The sequence below is a fragment of the Cervus elaphus genome, chromosome 21, assembly GCF_910594005.1.
Source record: "Cervus elaphus chromosome 21, mCerEla1.1, whole genome shotgun sequence".
NCBI lineage: Eukaryota > Metazoa > Chordata > Mammalia > Artiodactyla > Cervidae > Cervus > Cervus elaphus.
Genome location: NC_057835.1, coordinates 74,053,650 through 74,076,567, shown reverse-complemented (window position 1 = coordinate 74,076,567; position 22,918 = coordinate 74,053,650). Strand labels below are relative to the sequence as shown.

Here is a 22,918-nt window from a genome sequence, read left to right as displayed (position 1 = left end):
AAGTGACAAAAGTTGTCTGAAGAATGGTAGGAATCAATTAGGGGAAAGATGAAGGGGATCAATGAAGGGGAAAGATGCTTTCCAGACAGAGTGAACAGCATGTGGAAAGGCCCTGGTGTGGAAGGGACCTTGGATATTCAGGGAACTGGAAGGAATAGAAGGGGGCCATGACCAAGGAATGTAGAGTATGCTGAGGATTTTGATCTTTATTTGAAGAGCAATGCAAGTCTAAAGGGTTTTAGGAAGGGGTTGATATAATCAGATCTATATTTTGAAAAGATCATATTTATGAACTGTGGAGTACACAACAGAAGGGTTGACGAAGGGAACTGGGTGGACTTCTGGTAGACTTTTGCTGAAGTGAAGTAAATGATAGTAAGTTGGTTTAAGGTGGTGACAGTTGGGATAGAAATATCTGAACAAATTCAAGAGTCATTTAAGCGGTAAATTTAGAAATGGTGATGAGCTAGTGAGCTTTCTATAGAGTAAGATAGAAGACACTGAAAAAATACCAACTTCAGAAGGGCAGATCCTGAGTTCAGTCTTGGGTACAGTGAGTTTAACATGTATTTATGATATCCAAGTGAAGATTTTGAGTAGGCAGTTGGCTATAAGGTGTGGAACCTGAGTCATCTGCATCGAGGTTTCACTGAAGTCATGGATGTGGTTCAGATTGCCTAGGGAAAATATAAAGTGCAAAGAGAATGTGCCAGGCTTAGGGGAGAACTATTTCATGGTTGAGCAAAAAAGATGAGCCAGCAAAGAAAACATGGAGTTGTGTTGACTAGTATGTTGACTAGAGGAGAATTTCCGGCGACCACTGAGGGCATGTCGGAAGTTGGTGAAGATGAGTTTATTGTGGTTCTTGCATGCCCTGAGGCGTAACTGCAAATATTTGCTTTGGTGCAGAGACAGGGAAAGCTGTTGGTAGGGGTGATCTCTATACACAGACAGGGATAAGGCAGAGTACCTGAGTATCACATGTATAATGTAACTTGTCGTACATTGTTTAATATAGGAAGGCATTTTAAAATCCTAAATAATTCTGAGAAAATTGTATATACATATTTGCTCCCATTTCAAATATTTTTGGATGACGTAGTCCCAATACTTAAAATCTTATTCTTCTCGCAAGTTACTGTTAGCATATTTATCATTTCCAATTCTTGCTAAAGGGTTACGCTGTGAGCTTTGAGATGGTCTAAAGGGTACGTGGTTATTTGCCATCACTTACTTATCAGTTCTGTTTTTTAGTTCATTTGAAATTTCAGCCTCCATTCTCTCCTCATTTACACTAACGAATTTCTTCCTAAATTAACCCCCTTCTGATCTCACCCATTACTTAAGACTGGTCTGAAGCAAAAGAAGGGCTTGCTGAACTTAGACATTGTCTGTAGGCCTGGGACTTTTCAGAAATGCTTGTAACAATTGAACAAGTCTAGAGAAGAAGGCCTTTGCAAATTTTTAGTATGCAGGGAGAGCTGTATGTGACTGATTATTTATTGGGCCTCAATTGTGTACTCGGTACTATTTAGAGCTTACATTAAATAGTCACTTAAGATGCAGCTCTTAAAAAGACCAAAACCTGATAAATGAAGACAGACTTTTCAACAGTGATTGCCTCATAGTATTTACAGGTGGTATGATTAATTTGGGAGTTCCCAGGTGGTGCTAGTTGTAAAGAACCCACTTGCCAATGCAGCAGATATAAGAGACCTGGGTTTGATCCCTGGGTTGGGAAGATCGCCTGGAGAAGGGTATGGCAACCCACTCCAATATTCTTGTCTGGAGAATCTGATGGATAGAGGAGCCTGGTGGGCTACAGTCGATGAGGTCACAAAGAGTCAGACATGACAAAAGTGGCTTTGCATGATTCATATATGACTTATATGATTAATTTACATATAAGGCCTAAGGAGATATGGTAATATTTGGTAGGAGTTGCAAAAACTTGAAAGTGAAAATGTTAGTAGCTCAGTCGTGTCTTGACTCTTTGTGACCCCATGGACTGTAGCCCATCAGGCTTCTCTGTCCATGGGACTTTCTTGGCAAGAAGAGTGGAGTGGGTAGCCATTCCCTTCTCCAGGGGATCTTTCTGACCCAGGGATCACGCCCAGGTCTCCCACCTTGCAGGCAGATTCTTTACCATCTGAGTCACAAGGAAATTCAAAAAGTTTACAGGGGTGATATTTTAGTCATGAAGTGATGATCTGGGAGTGGGTTGAGAAGGGGGCACAGCATGAGTAATAATTACAAGACACTGGCCTCTTATGAGACCCCTAAGTTCTACAGGATGGCTGTTTTATAAGAGTAATTTATAAAACAGTAGAGCCTACGAGGATATATGGTTGTTAAAACTGGCTAAGGAGAACCAAATATGATATACTAGGACTTTTGAGTTTATCCTATAGACATTAGGGAACCTTGATAATCTTAAGCAAGGATGTATTATGAATAAGTTTTCATTTAAAAGACTACTTTGGGAGCAAAAGTTTGTAATTATACAAACTATTAGAGTAGTTCATATAAGATGAGGCCTCAGTCAAACCAGAGGGATTAGTGGCTGGGGCAGGGAGCAGGAGAAAAGATGGTGCAGAGGTGCTGAGGAGGTGGGTAGGTGGGATGGGGGGATGGAAAGAAAGGATAAATTCCAGAAGTTTTAAGAAGGTAGGATTGATAAAACAGGAGATTGATGACAGAAGATTTGATGTGGGTAATAAGGAAAAGGAATGAAGAAAATCTAGGAGAAATGATTTGATTCCTGAATGTTAGACTTTACGGTGACTGTGGGACTCCCAGCTGGAGATGTCCAGGAGACAGCCAAATATTTGAGAATAAATATTACTCAAGTTGTTTTATAAATGTGGTCAATATAGTCAACTCAGGCTCAAAGTCCCTTGATTCCTTGACTCTGATGATCTTTTCAGGTCTTCACTTTACCATCACAGTCATGTCTGTTCAGCTGCTCTCAATATGAACAGTTAAAGTCCAATTTGGCAGTTTGACCTCTGTTTTCTCCCATGGCCTAGTTCTCCTGTTTATAGCAGTATCTCTCCTTTGAGATCACTGAGACTTCATGTCCCTCCACACCGCCGTTTACTTTCAGTCCCTCAAAACTTTGTACTGTTATTTCTTTTTCTATCTGGTCCAAATGCCAAAGAACCCAGTCCAGTTCACTTATGTTTTAGTACATATGAGCTCATTCCCTTGCTATCTGACTCTTAATACATCTGGATTGCTGGGTGCCGAAGGAGCACATGGTCTACGGACAGGGACTGCTCCAAATGTGTGTGGATTCCAGTGGGTCCCTCAACACCCCTGTATAATGTTTTTGCTTGTACTATGCCAGGTTCCTTTTCTAAAACCTATAGCAGATCCCATACTTTTCCATACTTTTACCACCTTCTTCATGGCTTCTCCCACATTAGCAACTTGCTAATAACTTCATAACTCAGTTAGCAGATGGTCTTATTCTCTATTTCTAAGGCAAAATTGAAGGGATCACATCTGATTCCTTCACATCCAATTCCACGCCTTCAAATGTATTCATGCCTGCATCTTTTCTTCTAGCCATAGAGGACAGGATAATTTAAAGATGTTAATATTCAAAGGTCTTTCTGTGTCTTTCACCTGATCATTACTCTTTCAATTATTCTTTCTTCTCTAAATTAATCTCTCTATGTTGGTACTTCTACTTGATCAAGTCTTCTTTATATTAAAAAAATAAAACCCCTCATTTGAACCTTCATTTTCCTCCAGCTGCAAATCCCCTTTCCAGATAAGAGGGTCAGTGAATGTTTATGACCTTGTACCTCTAAACCAGGGTTTTCTCAACTTCAATACCACTTTGGACCTGATAATTCTTTGTTGCGGGGGCTGCCCTGTGTATTATAGGATGTTTCCCAGCATCCCTAATATTTACTAAATAGATGCCAGTAATACTGCCCCTCCCCCACTAGCAACAATGAAAATATCTGTAGACCCCTGAGGGGCAGGGGAGGGACAACATTGTTCCCGTTGAGATCAAAGTCGTGACAGTGTTTATTCAAGCAGGCCCATGCAAAGAGCCTCTGAACAGCTATGACAATATTTTATTCGCAGGTGAGATTATGCTATTGGAGTGATGATACCAGCAAAGAATATCGTTGTGTTAAAAAGTTAGTCTGACAGGAAGGGCTTCTCAGCTGGTGCTGGAGGTAAAAAACCCGCCTTCCAGTGCAGGTGGACGTAAGAGACACAGGTTTGATCCCTGAGTCAGGAAGATACCCTGGAGGAGGGCAAGGCAATTTATTCCTGCCTGGAGAATCCCATGGATAGAGGAGCTGGCAGACTGCAGTCCATAGGGTCTAACAGCGTCAGCCACTACAGAAGTGACTTAGCACGCAGGCACGGACAGGAAGCCCAGTAGTGCATGTAGAAACAGGGTGTTAAACATGCTGCTCTGGGGAAGATTCAGACATCGTGTGACTTCAGGTTGCTGAAATTTACCTGCTGCAAAACACATGCTAATGATGTTCATTATTAATTAATTTCCTTTCATTAATTTCTTTCTGATATATTATGTGTAGTAAGTGAGCAAGCTGGATAACTCATTACCATGTTTAATGGAAGAATAATGACAGGATTTGAAGGAAGAAAAAAATGACCCCTAAAGAAAAATGTATGCTCTTTGGACCATGGTCAACTTTGAAATGAGGTTCACATCTGTTAATGCTTTTGCATATACCAAGATACTCAAGTTTGTATCAATTTTTTAGAAAAAGACTGAGTTTTTAAGTATAAATGAGGTGTGAAGTCTCTCAGTCGTGTCCAACTCTTTGTGACCCCATGGACTGTAGCCTACCAGGTTCCTCCTTTCATGGGATTTTCCAGACAAGAATTCTGGAGTTGGTTGCCATTTCCTTCTCCAGGAGATCTTCCCAACCCAGGGATTGAACCCAGGTCTCTTGCATTGTAGGCAGACTCTTTACCATCTAAGCCACCAGGGAAGTCTTAGAATGTTATTCTCCAGGACCAAAAGGAAGAAAGGGTGATTCCATTAGGCACAAGAAGTGCTCTTTTCATTTTAGCACACCCAGCGCTTACTTGGGGCTACCATTGGATTCAGCTCTCTGGGTTGCTCCTTGTTGATGGATACCAGAGGAAACTGAATTAAGAAAGACAGAATGTCTAAAGGTGATTCCAATGAGGTCTTGAACCTTGTATTTTATTTTAAAATCTTGTCTATGTTGTAGAAATTTCATGAGACTTTTGAGACCTGATGACATGCTGCCCTGGAGAGATATTAAAATCAATTATTTTCTTAAACCCTGGGCTGATATCAAGGAAATATCTCTAATTCTTTCCTAAGTGTGAAGTGCACTGGTGTAATGGCACTGCCCATCCTGGCTCACAAGAGTCAGTTTTCCATATCTCTTCCCAGCTCTGTTCAGTGACGGAATCAGCCACTGTAGGAGTATTGACACCTTTGAATCAAAACATGCCACAAATGAGGGCTTTTTTTTCCTTTCCAGAGAACCATTTTATCTGCACACAACTGAAGACAGGTCTTATTTTCCTTGTTTCACAGTCGAATCTAAGGCTCAGAAAAGTAAATCCCTAAATTAGTTTAACTTTGAAAACCTCATGAGTTCTTGGGAGTCAAAGCATAATATTAATATAAGAGAATTCCCTATTTTTCTATGGAAAGGGTAGAATCCAGCTGAATTTAGGTTTTCTTCAGAGAAGATTTAGTACCCTTGTGAATTGTATATTTTCTTTTCTTTTTTTAATTTTCATTGTGCACAACAGGTAAATCAACTGTACTTCAATTAAATGAGAATTTTTTGATATTTCTCTATTTCCCTTACCTTCCTCCCTGATCATAAATGAATGAATCATATGACAGTATGTGATACCTAGATGTTGGTGTGTATTAGAGTGTTAATTTTCATCATGCATGAGTGCGTGCTCAGTCGCTTCTGTCGTGTCCGACTCTGTGCAATCCTATGGGCTGTCGCCCTCCAGGCTCCCCTGTCCGTGAGGATTCTCCAGGCTAGATTACTGGACTGGGCTGCTATGCCCACCTCCGGGGATTTTTCATCATACTTGGTCCCTAACAAACGTATTAGTTGCAAACTGTACCCAGCATTTGATTAATTAACGCTTATTCTATTAGTAACCAGCTCTATGGTCCTGAGCAAGTTTTCTAGGCTGTCTAGTTTGGGGGTTGCCACCAATGACCTCTAAAGTCATTGCCGTCCTTGGTCACATGAAGATTCTTATGCTTATAATAACTTGAGTATACCTTGCTGGTAAAATACTAATGTGGAATATAGATCTTAAATAAAGTAATATTTTTAAAAAATATTGATAAATATTTAATTATTTTAAATTTAAAGTAGACTTTTTAAAAAGTCTAGTTTTATTGATGATGAAGGCTCTGAAGTGAAGTTTATTTTGTGTGTAATGAAGTTTTATTTTGTTTTTGAAAGTTTCAAGATTTGAAGCTGAGGGAGTTCTACTGTGAGGGAAACCCATTGTTCCTGAAGCAGCCAGCTAGTGCTATAAAACAGGAGAGCGTCTGGAGTTTACAGGTGAAACTTTATGTCCTTCACACAGGTCTTTGAGCTAAAGCCAAGATTTAAATTTTAAAGAGTTTTCTTCTACAGCATTCTTACCAAGCCAGCAAATGATTAATATAACCATAATCCATTGGCATTGTGGACCCTAGTCATAATCTTTTTGACTTGCTTGCAGAATCCAATGTAATCCTATCTGATTTCCAGATATTTTGAACATTTTGAACATTTTATTGGATCAAAAGAGAGGAATTTGTGTTCACTTTAGTGTTCAAGTATTTTTCAAGTATTATTTAAAGATATATTCGATTTGTTCTTACTGGGGTCTTTTGCCTCTTCCATCCCCTTATCATTTATCCCCATTCCTGAAAGAATATGATCCAGAAATTGTGTTCCCTTTAGTCAAATAAGTTGATGATATTAAAAGAAGGAATAGAGAAGTATATTAGAGGACTGGCTGTGTATGTCTTTTGGTGATAGACACATTAAAGATTGCAGATTTTACCACATTTGAGTATGAGTCTCTATTGTGAATATGGATTTCTCAGGTCCTTTTAGCTGAACATGCAGAATTGTCTTAAAACTTTCAAGTACTGGGAAGGGTTCAAGTTTCCTGACTACAGGAAACAACCAACATTGTTTAATGGTTTGGTTTTAAAAGAAAAATAACATTTCCCCCTTATTGAACAAGTAATATATGTTCAGTACAGAAAACTAGAAAATACAGATGAGCGGGGAAGAAAATATTAGTTATAATGCCATGTGTGTTAGTCACTCAGCTGTGTCCACCTCTTTGCGACACTGTGGAATACAGTCTGCCAAGCTGCTCTGTCCGTGAGATTCTCTAGGCAAGAGTACTGGAGGTATGGACATTTCCTTCTCCAGAAGTTTTTGATATCAAGGCTTTGTTCAAGCTGTGTACTATTTAGATCCTTCATTTTTCACTCAGAATACTGTGAATATTTTTCCAGTCAGTAAAAAATAAGTCCATGACATCTTTTTTGATGATTACATAATAATATACTGGTATATGATTATACCAGAATATTTTAAATTACTTTCCTGTTGGCTGTTTAGATATTAATAATCTTATAACTTTTTGGCCTTTATAAACAAGGCTGTCTTCTTCTCATGTCCATATTATCCCTGTGAATGAAATCACTGAGCCAAAGAACTTTCATCTTTTCAAGGCTGATTAACTCTTTTCCAATTCTCTTCCAGAGACTCGATCTGTATTTCCATTAACAGTATTATTTCCCTCTCTTATGTGAATAAAAACTTATTTGAAGTTTAATTATAAATGATTTTAAAATTGGAGTATTAAATTTGTTTAATTCCTCATAACCTAATTGTTCTCCTTGAATCAAATATTTCAGAACAATGGTAATAAAATAATATTGATAGTAATAATTAAAATATTAATAAACAACTAATCCTTATTATGCTTACCATGGGCAAAGCATTGTTCTAAGCACTTAATGGAAATGAACTAATTTAGTCCTCCATTAACCCTCAAAAAGAAGACACCATTATTATTCCTCTTTTATGGATAAATTGAGCCTGGGAGAAGTTAAATAACTTGTCCAGGTTCACAGGTCTAGTAAGTTTTAAAATGCTGATGCCATTCTGAGCAGTTGGCCTCCAGGCTCCATACTGAAATATTGCCTCAGAAAGGGGCTACCAGAAGTGAGGAAAAAGGGAAACAAGGGTAGCCTCTTGTTGGAAGAAATTCTGGTTTGTGGAGGGGACTGCATAAGCAGTTAACCTGAGGAGGGGTCTTACAGTGAGCCCATGAAAGCAAGAATGTTACCTTGAGTCTGGGACACAGGTACAGGGTGAGAGAACAGTTCTTCCCTCTCATTTTCAAAACTTTAAGGACCTAGGAGCACAATTTGGGGGTTTTGTTTTGTTTATTTAGTAGAAGCAATGATTTTTACTTATATAAATGACTTGGGTGTTTTTGAAAGTATCTCTAAGAATTTTTCTTAGAAAGGTGATAAATTTACTATAATTTTGTATTTATACTTAAAGTAAAAGTCATTTCTACTGGATATTTGGTTACCATTTTAACATTACTGATTAAATCACTTGGACTTTCAAAAACTATAAGGACTTGTTTCAGGATATTCCTTGGTTAAGATTTTTAAAGACTCTTCCTTACCTCAGAGATTTGTGAACTAAAATTTAATATTGATAACTGTATTATTATAAAATATTAACCAGAGTTTATTCTGTCAGTAGATGCTAGACAGAGTTTTACCTGTATTACATAATTTAATTCTCTGAACTCTGTGTGGTAGGGTTGGAAACAAAATTCCTATTTTATAGGTGAGGTATCCCAGATCAGAGAATTTAAGGACTTGTCAAATAGGATCACACTAGTAAGTCATAGAGCCACATGATTTGCACTTATTTATGTATCTGACTCTGACTCAGTATCTTTGCTCTTGATGCTGTGTTTTACTGTCTACCATACAGTAACAATTGATCATACAACAGTTCCAAAGCTCATCATTCCTTCTGATTCACATTTGTTTTTATGTTTTATAATTTTTAATATTTATATATATGTAAGGATAACTTTATGATTCAAATCAAATCAACATGTATAAAGAAAACTAAAAGAAACACCTTAAACTAATTTTAGTCTATGATTGTTTAAACATATAAATAATCTCTGACCTACATATAGTTAGCTAACAAATATTCTAACAGAATAGCATATAAGCTGTTCAAAAAGAGTAATTTATTTTTCCATAAATGATTTCTTGACTTTTAAATAACACTGAGATTAAGCCATCATTAAGTAGTATATTCTCAAAAACTGCATTGCGTGTGTCTTCATGGTACAAATTTCCTAAGATTTACTAAGATTTGGTAAGGTTTCCTAAGGTTTGGTCATGCCAAAAGTATCTTATTTTATATATATGTGTGTGTGTGTGTGTTTCTTTAAGTAATAACTTTATATTTCAATGATAGATGTTAGTCTTCCAAAGCAACACATTGGCAGCAAGTAGGAGAAAGATATAAATAATGGATAATAGAAGAGTTGGGCAACAATTCCAAGTGCAACAAACATGATTGGTTCCAGAAATCATAAATGGAAAAATGTCAGCTGTGTGAATTGTTGTTCAGTTGCTAAGTCATGTCTGACTTTTTGTGACCCCATGAACACGTCAGGCTTCTCTGTCCTCTGCGATCTCCCGGAGTTTGCTCAAACTCATGTCCGTTGAGTTGGTGATGGTATCTGATCATCTCATCCTTGGCTGCCCCCTTCTCCTTTTACCGTCAACCTCTCCCCATCATCAGTGTCTTTGTTTGGGGACCTATCCATTGGTCCCATGTATTTCAGCAAATTCCTCTACTGTCTGCTATTTTGGGTCTGAATTCTTCTCTATTTTCTGTGGCTTTATAGTGAAACTAGCCATTGAAATCTGGTAGCTAAAACTTACCTCTAAAATCACCATTTCATTCAGAATCACAAGCTATGTTCTGTGTAATTAATTAGAGGGAAGTGATAATAGACATTGAATTTAGGAGTCCTGTAATGTTAGTGTGAAAGGGCAGTTCTTTCAGAAAGGATGACTTCATCATGTAACCATCCCAGAGAGTAAGCTGAAGTATACAGGAGGTTATGCTGCTGAAGGATCAGGCAGTTAAGGAACCCATGCTCAGGGCTGTTTCTGTACAGAGGCAGCTTTCCCAGAAGTTTGCTGAGTGGAAGGGATAGAGTAATAAGGAACAGGGAGACAGAGATTTATAGGATTTGTTATTATTTTTAAATATTTTAATTGGGATAGATGAGTGAAAGGTTATGCTTGTATGTGTGTATTTATGTATGTATGTTTGTATTTTCACACAAACTCTCTTAATATCACTGAGAAATCTTTTACTTTGGCCAAAAAAGGGTCTTATACACTATTAAAAATTCATACAGTGTTTTTGTAAAATTTACGTAGAACTTCATGCTCTTGGCACAAGAGGAGCATTTAGTGGAGTGAATCAAATGTTTATTTTGTTTGCTTGGTCAGTGAAGAGATAATTATGTATTTTATAATTTTTTATTTTAAGATGGTGATATTGTCATAGTGACCATCCTCACCACCTATTTTATTGTTTAATAATGTTATTATCTAAAGTGTAGTTTCTGTATGTATTTATGTGGATAGGTTTAATACATACTGAATTCAAAGATGTGATTAATAGAAATCAATACTTTTTACTAATTTGGCTCAATTCAGGTACTCAGTTTAGTAGATAACTTAGTCTAGTACCTCTCAAACTTTAACATACATACAGAATACCTGGGGAACCTTGTTAAATTGCGAATTCTGGCTCAATAGATCTGAAGTGCGACTAAGTCTGAATTTCCAGTAAGCTTCTAGGTGATACAGATTCTACTGATTATCTGCAGCTTAAGTAGTAAGGATTTAGACCTTAGTAAATATGACAGACTCAATTTTTGAGTCTAGTCTGAATATTTGTACAGTCCTTGCCTATTGTGATGAGAGGTACAAAATTTGAAGCAACACTTTAATAATGTAAATTTATTATAATTTGCATTACTATATGTCAGAGACAGAATATTACAATGGAAGTAACTTGCTTTTTGTATATGCTGAAAACTAAATTTACAATGCCAGTTATTGACAATATAATTCATTATGTATACCATGGAAAACTAATTTAACAGAAACTGTGAGGAATAAGCCGAAAATATAAATTAGTGAAATGGGAATCAATGTAATATAAAGCAGTTATTTTGAGAATAATCTGAGGAACCATATTCTTTTTTAATCTAGGAAATAACATCAAGATTTATAATGAATCAGCTAGCAGAAAAGAATCCTTTCCTAATGAAAGCCATAAAATGGTACCCACAGGTCAGGAGCATAATCTCTCAGGGAAGAAAGTGTGCAATATGTGGGAAGTTCTTTTTAACCACATGGCTGAAATGTGTTGAGTTTTTTCCTCCATCAAAGGTAAATGGTGTTTTTTGTATGAATATTCACATAAGACTGCCTCTTATTCTTTGTCCTTGTCTAAGTTGACCAATATAAGCTACATTTGTATCTAAGAATTGACATCTATGATGATATAATGGGTTTTTCACCAGCTTTATTGATTTATCATTGATAGATAACATAGTATAAATTTAAGGTGTACAACATGTTAATTTGATACATTTATAAATGCAGAATGACTACCACCACAGTGATCACCTACATCTCCATCCTGTCACATGTCATCATTTTTTATTTTTGTGGTGAGAACACTTAAGATCTACTTTCTTAGCAACATTCAAATATATGATACATATGAAATATGTATTCTAATATAATATATGTGTATTTGACTAATATATATCATATATATGTATAATGCATATGTATACATATATAATAAGCATGATACATGTATATTGTATTAGCTATAATCACCATGCTGTGCATTAGACCCTCTAACTTAATCTTATAACTGAAAATTTGTACACTTTGACCACTATCTCCCCATTTCTCCCAACCCATCACCTCAGGTAACTATCACTTTACTGTTTCTCTAAGTTTGTATTTTTTATATTCCACATATAAGTTATTGTGCAGTATTTATCTTTTTCTCTGTCTGGTTTATTTCACTTAGTGTAATTCCCTCAGTGTCCATCTAAGTTGTCATGAACGGCAGGATTTCCTTATTTCCCTTGGCGGAATAGCATTCAGTGGTGTATAGATATACACTACATCTGCTTTACCCACTCATCTGCTAACAGACAGGCATAGCTTGTTCCTACATCCTGGCTCTCGTGAGTAACGCTGCAGTAAGCATGAGAGTGCAGGTACCTCCACGAGATCCCGATTCAGTTTCTCTGGGTGTGTGATAAAGTGGGATTGCTGGATCTTATGGTCGTTATGTTAATTTTTTGAGTGACCTACATACTCTTTTCCATAGTAGCTGTACAAATTTGCATTTCCACCAACAGTGCATTCAGTTCAGTTCAGTCACTCAGTCGTGTCCGACCCTTTGCAACCCCATGGACTGCAGCACGCCAGGCCTCCCTGTCCATCACCAACTCCCAGAGTTCACACAAACTCATATCCACTGAGTCAGTGATGCCATCCAACCATCTCATCCTCTGTCGTCCCCCTCTCCTCCTGCCCTCAATCTTTCCCAGCATCAGGGTCTCTTCAAATGAGTCAGCTCTTCGCATCAGGTGGCCAAAGTATTGGAGTTTCAGCTTCAACCTCAGTCCTTCCAATGAACACCCAGGACTGATCTCCTTTAGGATGGACTGGTTGGATCTCCTTGCAGTCCAAGGGACTCACAAGAGTCTTCTCCAACACCACAGTTCAAAAGCATCAATTATTCGGTGCTCAGCTTTCTTTATAGTCCAACTCTCATGTCCATACGTGACTACTGGAAAAACCATAGCCTTGAGTAGATGGACTTTGTCAGCAAAGTAACGTCTCTGCTTTTTAATAAACTGTCTAGGTTGGTCATAACTTTTCTTCCAAGGAGCGAGTGTCTTTTAATTTCATGGCTGCAGTCACCATCTGTAGTGGTTTTGGAGCCCCCCAAAATAAAGTCTGTCATGGTTTCCCCTGTTTCCCCATCTATTTCCTATTAAGTGATGGGACCAGATGCCAAGACCTTAGTTTTCTGAATGTTGAGTTTTAAGCCAACTTTTTCACTGTCCTCTTTCACTTTCATCAAGAGGCTCTTTAGTTCTTCGCTTTCTGCCCTAAGGATGGTGTCATCTGCATATCTGAGGTTATTGATATTTCTCTCGGCAATCTTGATTCCAGCTTGTGCTTCATCTAGCTTGTCATCTCTCATGATGCTCTGCATATAAGTTAAATAAGCAGGGTGGCAATATACAGCCTTGACGTATTCCTTTCCCAATTTTGAGTCAATTCTTTGTTCCATGTCCGGTTCTAACTGTTGCTTCTTGACCTGCACAGGTTTCTACGGAGGGAGATCAAATGGTCTGATATTCCCATCTCTTTAATAATTTTCCACAGTTTGTTATGATCCCCACAGTCAAAGGCTTTAGTGTAGTCAATGAACCAGAAATAGATGTTTTTCTGGAATTCCCTTGCTTTTTCTATGATCCAGTGGATGTTGGCAATTTGATCTCTGGTTCCTCTGCCTTTTCTAAATGCAGCTTGAACATCTGCAAGTTCTTGGTTCACATACTGTTGATTTTGAGCATTACTTTGCTGGCATGTGTAATGAATGCAGCTGTGCAGTAGTTTGAACATTCTTTGTCATTGCCCTTCTTTGGAATTGAAATGAAAATTCACCTTTTCCAGTCCTGTGGCCCCTGCTGTGTTTTCCAAATTTGCTGGTATATTGAGTGCAGCATCTTAACCACTTCATCTTTTGGGATTTGAAATAGTTCAGCTAGAATTCCATCACCTCCATTAGCTTTGTTTGTAGTGATGCTTCCTAAGGCCCAGTTGACTTCGCACTCCAAGATGTCTGGCTCTAGGTGAGTGATCACACCATCGTGGTTATCTGGGTCATTAAGATCTTTTTTGTGTAGTTTTTCTTCCCTGGTGGCTCAGCTGGTCAAGAATCCGCCTGCAATGTGGGAGACCTGGGTTTGATCCCTGGTTGGGAAGATACCCTGCAGAAGGGAATGGCTACTCACTCTGGTATTCTGGCCTGGAGAATTCCATGGACTGTATAGTCCATGGGGTCACAAAGAGTCAGACATGATTGAGAGACTTTCACTTCACTGTGTATTCTTGCCACATCTTAATATCTCTTCTTCTATTGGGTCATATTGTTTCTGTCCTTTATTGTGCCCACCTTTGCATGAAATGTTCCCTTGTTATCTCTAATTTTCTTGAAGAGATCTCTAGTGTTTCCTATTATATTGAAAAAGGAGACACAATCACAAATGGGTCTTATTCTTGATATAAAAATCTAGAAATAACCAAATATCGAATTGTAATGCTTCTATTCATGTGAATGTGAAATTATGCCATAATTATTTTATGAATTAGTGAGATAAGGATTGGAAAATAGTTGATGAAAAATTTTTTGAATCTAAAATATTAACTTTTACCATAATTCATTCAGATGCCTTTGACCTTTTTGTGTGTTATAACTCTTGCCATCTGAGTTTTGTTAGTCCTCAGCATTTACAGAATTATCATTAACTTCAAGTAATTGATACTGAAGTATTAACTACTAAGGATATAATGCTTCAAAGCAACAACAAAAATTAATCCTTTTTAGTTACCACCAACTTGGGTCATAACATCTATGTTGATGGTACAATGAAATAGTCTCATAAAATTCTTTCCAAATAGTGCCAAAGGTATGCATTCAGTGTTTTCATTTTGTATAGTTACATTAATTCAACTTAATATTTTCCTAGATTCCTTTAAAGTTGAAGAGTTTAGGGAGGGAATAATTTGGAATATGAACTGTCAGTCCTAAAGTGATGTAATGTAATTAGGGCTTTCCTCAAAAGAGTCACAATTGAGTAGGTTTCACTACACATGAGTGAAAAAGCTGATCTACTTTATGAAAATAATGAAAATTTCAGTCTTAATTCCTTTTTTATAACAAGCTGTCAGTAATGAAACAAAAGATTACATTTAATAATTTTACTCATTACATATAGAGCAAAATCCTACTTTGCAGTAAAAAGTTATTATTGTTTATATACCACTGACATTCATTTATGAAACTGATCATTTCAACCAGTCAGCTGTGAAAATGAATGTTAGTTTTAAAATATTTATGCAGTGATTAGTTAATTTAAAGTGAATTACACACTTAGGAGATCAAAGTTATCACATTTCTAATTCTAAATAATCATGACAGTAATATGTATTTATTCAGAAAATTGAAATGGCATGAATATTTCTTATCACTTTATTTGGAAAACAGTAAAACAATTAGAGTATAGATGATCTCGCCATCCATGGCCCACAGCTTTGTTGTGGCAAAGGGGCTTGCATAACTTAATGAAACTATGAATCATGCCGTGCAGTGCCACCGAAGATGGATGGGTCATGGTAAAGAGTTCTGATAAAATGTGGTTAACTGCAGAGGGAAATGGCAGCCCACTCCAGTACTCTTGCCTGGAGAGCCCCATGGACAGTATGAAAAGGCAAAAAGATGTGACACTGGAGGAGGAGCCCTCCCCTCCACCCCCTGGGTCAGAAGGTTTGCAGTATGCTACTGGGGAAGAGTGGAGGGCAATTACTAATAGCTTTAGAAGGAGTGAAGGGGCTGGGCCAAAATGGAAGTGGCACTCAGTTGTAAATGTGTTTGGTGGTGAAAGTAAAGTCCAATGCAGTAAAGAACAATATTGTGTAGGAACTTGGAATATTAGGTCCATGAATCAAGGTAAATTGGATGGAGTCAAGTAGGAGATGGCAAGATTGAACATTGAAATCTTAGGAATCAGTGAATTAAAATAGATGGGAATGGGTGAATTTAATTCAGATGACCATTATATCCACTACTGTTAGCAAGAATCCCTTAGAAGAAATGAAGTAGTCCTCAAAGTCAACCAGAGTCCAAAATGCAGTACTTGGGTGCAGTCTTAAAAATGACAGAATCATCTTGGTTCTTTTCCAAGGCCAACCATTCACCATCACAGTAATCCAAGCCTGTGCCCCAACTACTGATGCTGAAGACGCTGACCAGTTCTAAGAAGACCTACAAGGTCTTCTAGAGCTCACACCAAAAAAAGATGTTCTTTTCATTATAGGGGATTGGAATGCAAAAGTAGGAAGTCTTGAGATACCCAGAATAATAAGCAAATTTGTCCTTAGAGTACAAAAGGAAGCTGGGCAAAGGCTAACAGTTTTGTCAGGAGAATACACTAGCAACAGAGCAAACACCATCTTCCAAAAACACAATAGATGACTCTACGTGGATATAAATGGTCAATACCAAAATCAAATTGATTATGTTCTTTGCAACCAAAGATGGAGAAGCTCTATAAGATCACAAAAATAAGACCTGGCTGACTGTGGCTCAGATCATGACTAAAGTTCAGGGTTAAATTGAAGAAAGTAGGAAAAACCACTAGGCCATCCAGGTATGACCTAAATCAAAGCACTCAATATGTCAGAATATTTGGGAAACCCAGCAGTGGCCACAGGACTGGGAAAGGTCAGTTTTCATTCCAATCCCAAAGAAGGACAATGTCAAAGAAGGTTCAAACTTCTGTACAGTTGCGCTCATCTCACATGCTGGCAAGGATATGCTCAAAATCCTTCAAGGTTGGCTTCAGCAGTATATGAAACAGGAACTTCCAGATGTAAAAGCTGGGTTTTGAAGAGGTAGAGAAACCAGAGATCAAATTGCCAATTTTTGCTGCATCATGGAGAAAGCAAGGGAATTACAGAAAAATACCTACTTCTGCTTCATTGACTTTTTAAAGCCTTTGACTGTGTGGATCACAACAAACTGAAAAATTCTTCAAGAGATGGGAGTACCAGATCACCTTACCTGCCTCCTGAGAAACCTGTATGTGGGTCAAGAAGTAACAGTTAAAACCAGATATGGAACAACTGACTGGTTCAAAATTGGGAAAGGAGCATAACAAGGCTATATGTTGTCACCCTGCTTATTTAACTTAAATGCAGGGTACATCATGTGAAATGCCAAGCATGATTCCAGCTTGATGAATTGCAAGCTGGAATCAAGATTGCCAGGAGAAATATCAACAACCCATATGCAGATGATACCACTCTAATGGCATAAAATGTAGAGGAACTAAAGAGCTTCTTGATGAGGGTGAAAGAGGAGAGTGGAAAAGCTGCCTTAAAACACAACATTCAAAAAACTAAGATCATGGCATCTGGTCCCATCACTTCACAGCAAATAGAAGAATAAAAAAATGGAAGCAGTGACAGATTTTTATTTTCTTGGGTTCCAAAATCACTGTGGACAGTGATTGCAGCCATGAAATTAATAGATGCTTGCTTCTTGAAAGGAAAAATATGACAAACCTAGACAATGTATTCAAAAGCAGAGACCTCACTTTGCTGACAAAGTTCCATCTAGTAAAAGCTATCTATGGTTTTTCCAGTAGTCATGTGTGGCTATGAAAGTTGGACCATAAAGAAGGCTGAGCACCAAAGAATTGATTCTTTTGAACTGTGGTGTTGGAGAAGACTCTTGAGAGTCTGTTGGGCAGCGAGGAGATCAAACCAGTCAATCCTAAAGGCAGTCAACCCTGAATATTCATTGGAAGGACTGATGCTGAAGCTGAAGTTTCAATACTTTGGCCTCCTGATGCAAAGAGCTGACTCATTGGAAAAGACCCTGATGCTGGGAAAGATTGATTGGGAGAAGGGGGTGGCAGAGGATGAGACGGTTAGGTAGCATCACTGAATCAATGGGTGTGAATTTGAAAAACTGGGAGATAGTGGCGGACAGAGGAGCCTGGTGATCTATAGTCGGGATACGACTTAGCTACTGAACAACAACAGCATCATGAATGATCTCATATACTATCTCTTGATTGCTTCTACTTCTGTGGAAATTCATTGAATTCTCTTTTCCCTTTGAGGAGCTCTTTTCTTAAACTGCTAGGTAGAGTTAATTATTGTATTCAGTATACATGATTTTTTTTCCTTCTAAAGAATCTTGAATTGCATTCAACTTCAGCACATCTATCTGCTGTGCATAACCAAAATGTTTGAACCTCCCGCGTGAAATGCAAAAGCCATTGATTATGCAGAGGTGGTGATGAGAGGGCAGTATCACTCTGTACTGGAGAGAATGTTGCATAGCTAGGTGGGTCGCTGAATCATGAGCAGGATTTTCTTTCTGGTTTCTGCCCTGCCCTAAGGTGGAATGACCATATATAATATATGTAAGTCAAGATTCTTTTGAGAGTGAAAGTAGACAACATTCTTAATAACTGAAAAATTAGCAGGAAACCAGAACTGTCCTAAGCAAAACTTAATGTATTGCTACACTTCCTGATTGAAGCAGTTAACTTTAGAGGAGTGGTCATTCCTGGTGCTTATGTGGAAAAGAGGAGTTGTCATTCTGAATGTTCATCTTGTATTTTTAAACTTATTTTCAGTCATTCCATTAATATTTGAGAGGCTGCTTTAAGCAGGGAAGTCGGGGGGCTAAGTACCATGCAAACAAATAGGGAACCTAGTTTGTCTCAAATGGTTAAAATCTAAGTGTTTGAACTCTGTGAAGATGTAAAAGACACTAGCTATAAAATCAAAATGTTAAATGAGACTAGTTGCTTTAGGGATTTAAAGTGTAAGATGAGATTGCTATAGGTTGTCAGGCCTAGGAGGTGCCTAGGCAGATGCTGAAACTTGTGCAGGGGACTGACATAGTTAGAATTCAGATACATGGAGAAGGAAGCAGAAAGATATTCTAGAAGAGAACAGTATGGAGGAGAATGAGTCATGTTCATAGGCAGCAAATCCGTTAGGTTGGTTTGTGGCTAAGAGTCGGAGAAAGAGACAAAAATATTAGGGTCAAAGTCTGTGAACATGTATAGAGTCAAGAGTTTGAACTTCATCCTGTTTGGAAATGGAGTTCTCCTGAATGTGGGGGACAAGTCAATGATATAGAAAAGCATTTTAGAAGGAATCACTTGGGATTCAGAAGGACTCATTTATGCTAGAGTAATTGGAGTTTGAAGAGAAGAGAAACTGAAGAACAGAGACCTGTTAGAGTGCTTGCCTGGTGGAGTGTGAGGGGTAGAAGTAGAAACGCAAGGAAAGGAAGCCCCATAAGGGAGGAAGGAGAGCAGAACGTGGTGACTGATTGGATGTGGGAAAGCTCAGAGGGCTGGGAAACCCAGAAGATTCCAGAGGGATCTGATTTGGGGCGAGACTTCAAGTTTCATTTTAGACATGTTGAGTTTCACGTGATATGTGGATAATTCAAGTGACTATGTTTAGTGATCAGTTGGAGACAGACTAGAATAGCAAAACAATTAAACTTCTATGCTTTATTTGAAAACATGTGCACTTTCCAATAGCTGTTCATTCTTCCAAACAGTTCTGCAAATTATTATTAAACTCTAATCAAAACACTACATTGGAGAAAGAAGCTGGGAGGCACACTATGACTAAAACGATCTTTGTTTAGTGAACTTAGATTCTAGTCATGTCTCTGCCTCTAACTGTGAGGCCTAAGGTAAGTCACCTTCCTTCTCATTATACCTGGACCAGTTTCCTCATCTGTACAATGAAGTGATTAGATTCAAAATCTCTTCTAGCTCCAGAGTGCCTGGATTCCTTAATGGGGAGAGTGGCTGTCAGAGTCACGCTTTTCATGGTCCTGCTGATTCAGAACATGATACTGGTATTAGTTTCCCGTTGCTGCTGTAACAAATTTCTAATAATCTTGATGTTTTAACAACAAAAATGTGTTATCTTGTAGTTTAGTAGGTCGGAAGTCCAATATGAGTGTTATTGTGCTAAAATCAGTGTCAGGAGGACTGCATTCCTCTCTGGAGTCTTCAGGAGAGAATCCACTTTTTCACTCTTTCCAGGGTTTAGTGGCTACCTACATTCCCTGGCTCATGGTCTCCCCCCTCCATCCTCAAAGCCAGTTTTGGCATATCTAGTCCTTCTCAGACCACATCACTTGGACTTTCTCTTTTGCCTCCCTCTTCCACTTTCAGTGGTCCTTATGGTGAAATTGGGTCCACCTGGATAACTCAGGCTAACCTCCTCATCTTGAGATCCTTTTAATCTTTTCTTTCTTTTTTTTTTGAAGATCCTTAATTTTATCACACCTGCAAAGTCTCTTTTTCCATGTAAGATAACATGCGTAGTCACAGGTTCCAGAGTTTAAGACCTGGTTATTTCAGGGGAGCCTTTTTCCTGCCTACTGTGATACCTTTTCCTGAGAAAAAAGGAAGACATCTGTCTCTGCTTTCCTAGTCCTTGTGCTTCATGAAATACTGAAACTTTATCCAAAGCTTTGCTTATATAATATTTTGATAATTTTTGATTTCTTAAAGCTTAAAATATGGTAGTTCTCACTCAGGCATATTTTAAAAACAACTCTCAATTCCACCATTCAACAAAACTTAGTAAGCATGCATTTTCAAACTTAAAGTGTAAGACTTCTTTTCCTTAAAATACGGAGAGGATTATAATCATGTTTATTTCCTTTGTGAAATAATGCATTTCACTGTAGAGACTAAAGAGTGAAAATTAGACTTTAGTATAGCATTTCACATTTTAAAGCTTTTTGCTAAAAAGATATAAAATCATAAACCAACGCCTTTTCTTCTTCTCTGACTTTGGCTTGATAAAAAGGATGTTTTAGCGTTTCAATTTCTAACTATAAACAACAAAGCAGTATTTATCTTTGATAGAGTTATGAGGTTTTATTAATTGAGGTTTTTGAAGACATGTCTACTATAAGTGTGTGTCATAATTCCTTTGTAAATGCTTATTTCAAATGGATGTATGTTATACAAGTAGAAATATATGTCATACTGGTGCCACAAGTGGAAATAGAAACTTAAATGGATATCAAGAGTCAAGGTATTAGAGACTTTGTTTTCTCATGTAAGCATTACTGAGTTCAATGACTTTAGATGGAAAAGTAATATTACTGAGGAATTATATGGAGTCCATTTTTCTCCATAAAATTTCCAGGAAACAATTAACAGCCATGAAAGATATGATGTCATAAATAGTAATTATTAACTCAGAGAATAACCACAAGTTGTTCAATACAAAGCTGATAATGGCTTTTGGTAAAATAAGATACTAAAAAATTTAAATAAAATATTGTATTCTAATTAAACAATAACACCCTCAAGAAGAGGAATGAGGAACACAGACATCTTGCATTCCTGCTTGCAGCAAGTGCCAAGTCAAATTCTGCTCATGCAATTTCTTAAAGACATGAGGGAGAATGACTAAAACCACAGCAGAAATAGAAAATGATTTTAATAGTTTCTGTTATGAACGTTTCACCCCATGGAGAAACTGGACAGAGAGAACTGGATCGCTCTATGGCCAAGCTTGCTTCCTTGGTTTGTGTTTGTCTTTCTTTAACCTCCTCCTCTTGGTTAATGGCTCTGCTCTTTGTCCTGGTTTCTTAAACAGAAGCTGAGTGACGTGCATGTGGCATGGTATATTTTGATAGCCTTTAGTTCTGGATGAGATGTGTTACAGTAGTGGACAGGAATAGCTTGTTAGATGAGAGGGTTATCTATTATGTATATGGAAAGACCACATTTAGATTTCGGCTTTTTTCATTAGTTCTTTAAGTACCATTTCAACATTTAACCATTATAATCTAATTAATCAATTTGATCTCATATAGAATAGATTTGAATTATTATACATAATGTGTCTGATACTGTACAACTACTTATGAATTCTTTTTATCTTTGGACTAATATTTATTGTTGATGTCCCGTGAGTCAACATTTTATGATCTGTTTATTGTTTATATATAGAGTATATTGTTTCCCCAATACAAAATGCACATTCTTGAGTTACTGCGCTCATAGTTAACCTTTTCTATTAATAAATGTCTTTTTGTATCTTCTCCAGGTAGCCACATCCTAGACATCCTTAAAACCCTAGTTCCCTGTTTTGTTATATTGTGAAGTCTTGCTTCATATGCAGCCTATGGTGATCTGTCCTTTCTCTGCACCCATGTGGAACACATCCTTGGGTTGAGCCTAATGTTTCTAGTTATTTTTTTGTGTTTATGTGTTACATTTCCAAGGAGTTGCTGAAAGATTCTTAGAGGCAGGGATTGTTTCTTATATATCTTTGTATCTTTGATACTTTTGCCTAATGGGGTACAGGTTTTTAGATGTTTGTAACTTGTCATAACTCCTAGCTGCAAGTAGAAGAAACCCACCTCACACACTGACTCAAGTAATGAAGACGGTCTAGGGATAAGTCTGGCTGAATATTTAATCATGCTGGATTGGGTATCCAAATTTATTCATCCAGAATTTGTCCTCCTGGTTTCCTTTGTTTTGGCTTTTCTCTCAGATTGAGTGCATGCGTGCTACGTCGCTTCAGTCGTGTCTGACTCTTTGTGACCCCATGGACTGCAGTCCACCAGGCTCCTCCGTCCATGGGATTCTCCAGCAAGAATCCTGGAGTGGGTTGCCACGCCCTCCCCCTGGGATCTTCCCGACCCAGGGGCCGAGCCTGCACCCCCTGTGGCTCCTGCTCCGTAGGTGGGCCTTTCCCACCGAGCCCCTCGGGGAGCCTCGCTCTCAGGTTAGAGCTGTCTGAGTTGTGCCTTCTGGCCGTGGAGGGAGAGCGTCCCTCTCTCAACAGACTCAGGGAAAGCTTTGGGGCTGGTGATATTGGTTTTCTTGGAAGCTCTTGGGTCATGTGCTTACACGGTTGTGGTAG

At 37.9% G+C, this 22,918-nt stretch overlaps 1 protein-coding gene across 2 annotated transcripts in view; it reads left to right on the top strand.

Moving 5' to 3' along the window:
- The window catches only part of LRRC69 (leucine rich repeat containing 69), a 79,237-nt gene that overhangs the window by 54,479 nt on the left and 1,840 nt on the right, over positions 1 to 22,918 (top strand). The window contains exons 6-7 of one of the 2 annotated variants that reach the window (XM_043879262.1): positions 6,474 to 6,575; positions 11,363 to 11,542. In XM_043879262.1, coding sequence (XP_043735197.1) covers positions 6,474 to 6,575; positions 11,363 to 11,542 — 282 coding nt within the window. Of the gene's footprint in view, positions 1 to 6,473; positions 6,787 to 11,362; positions 11,543 to 22,918 lie in introns of those variants that run through there. The other variant, XR_006336313.1, reaches the window with a different exon arrangement.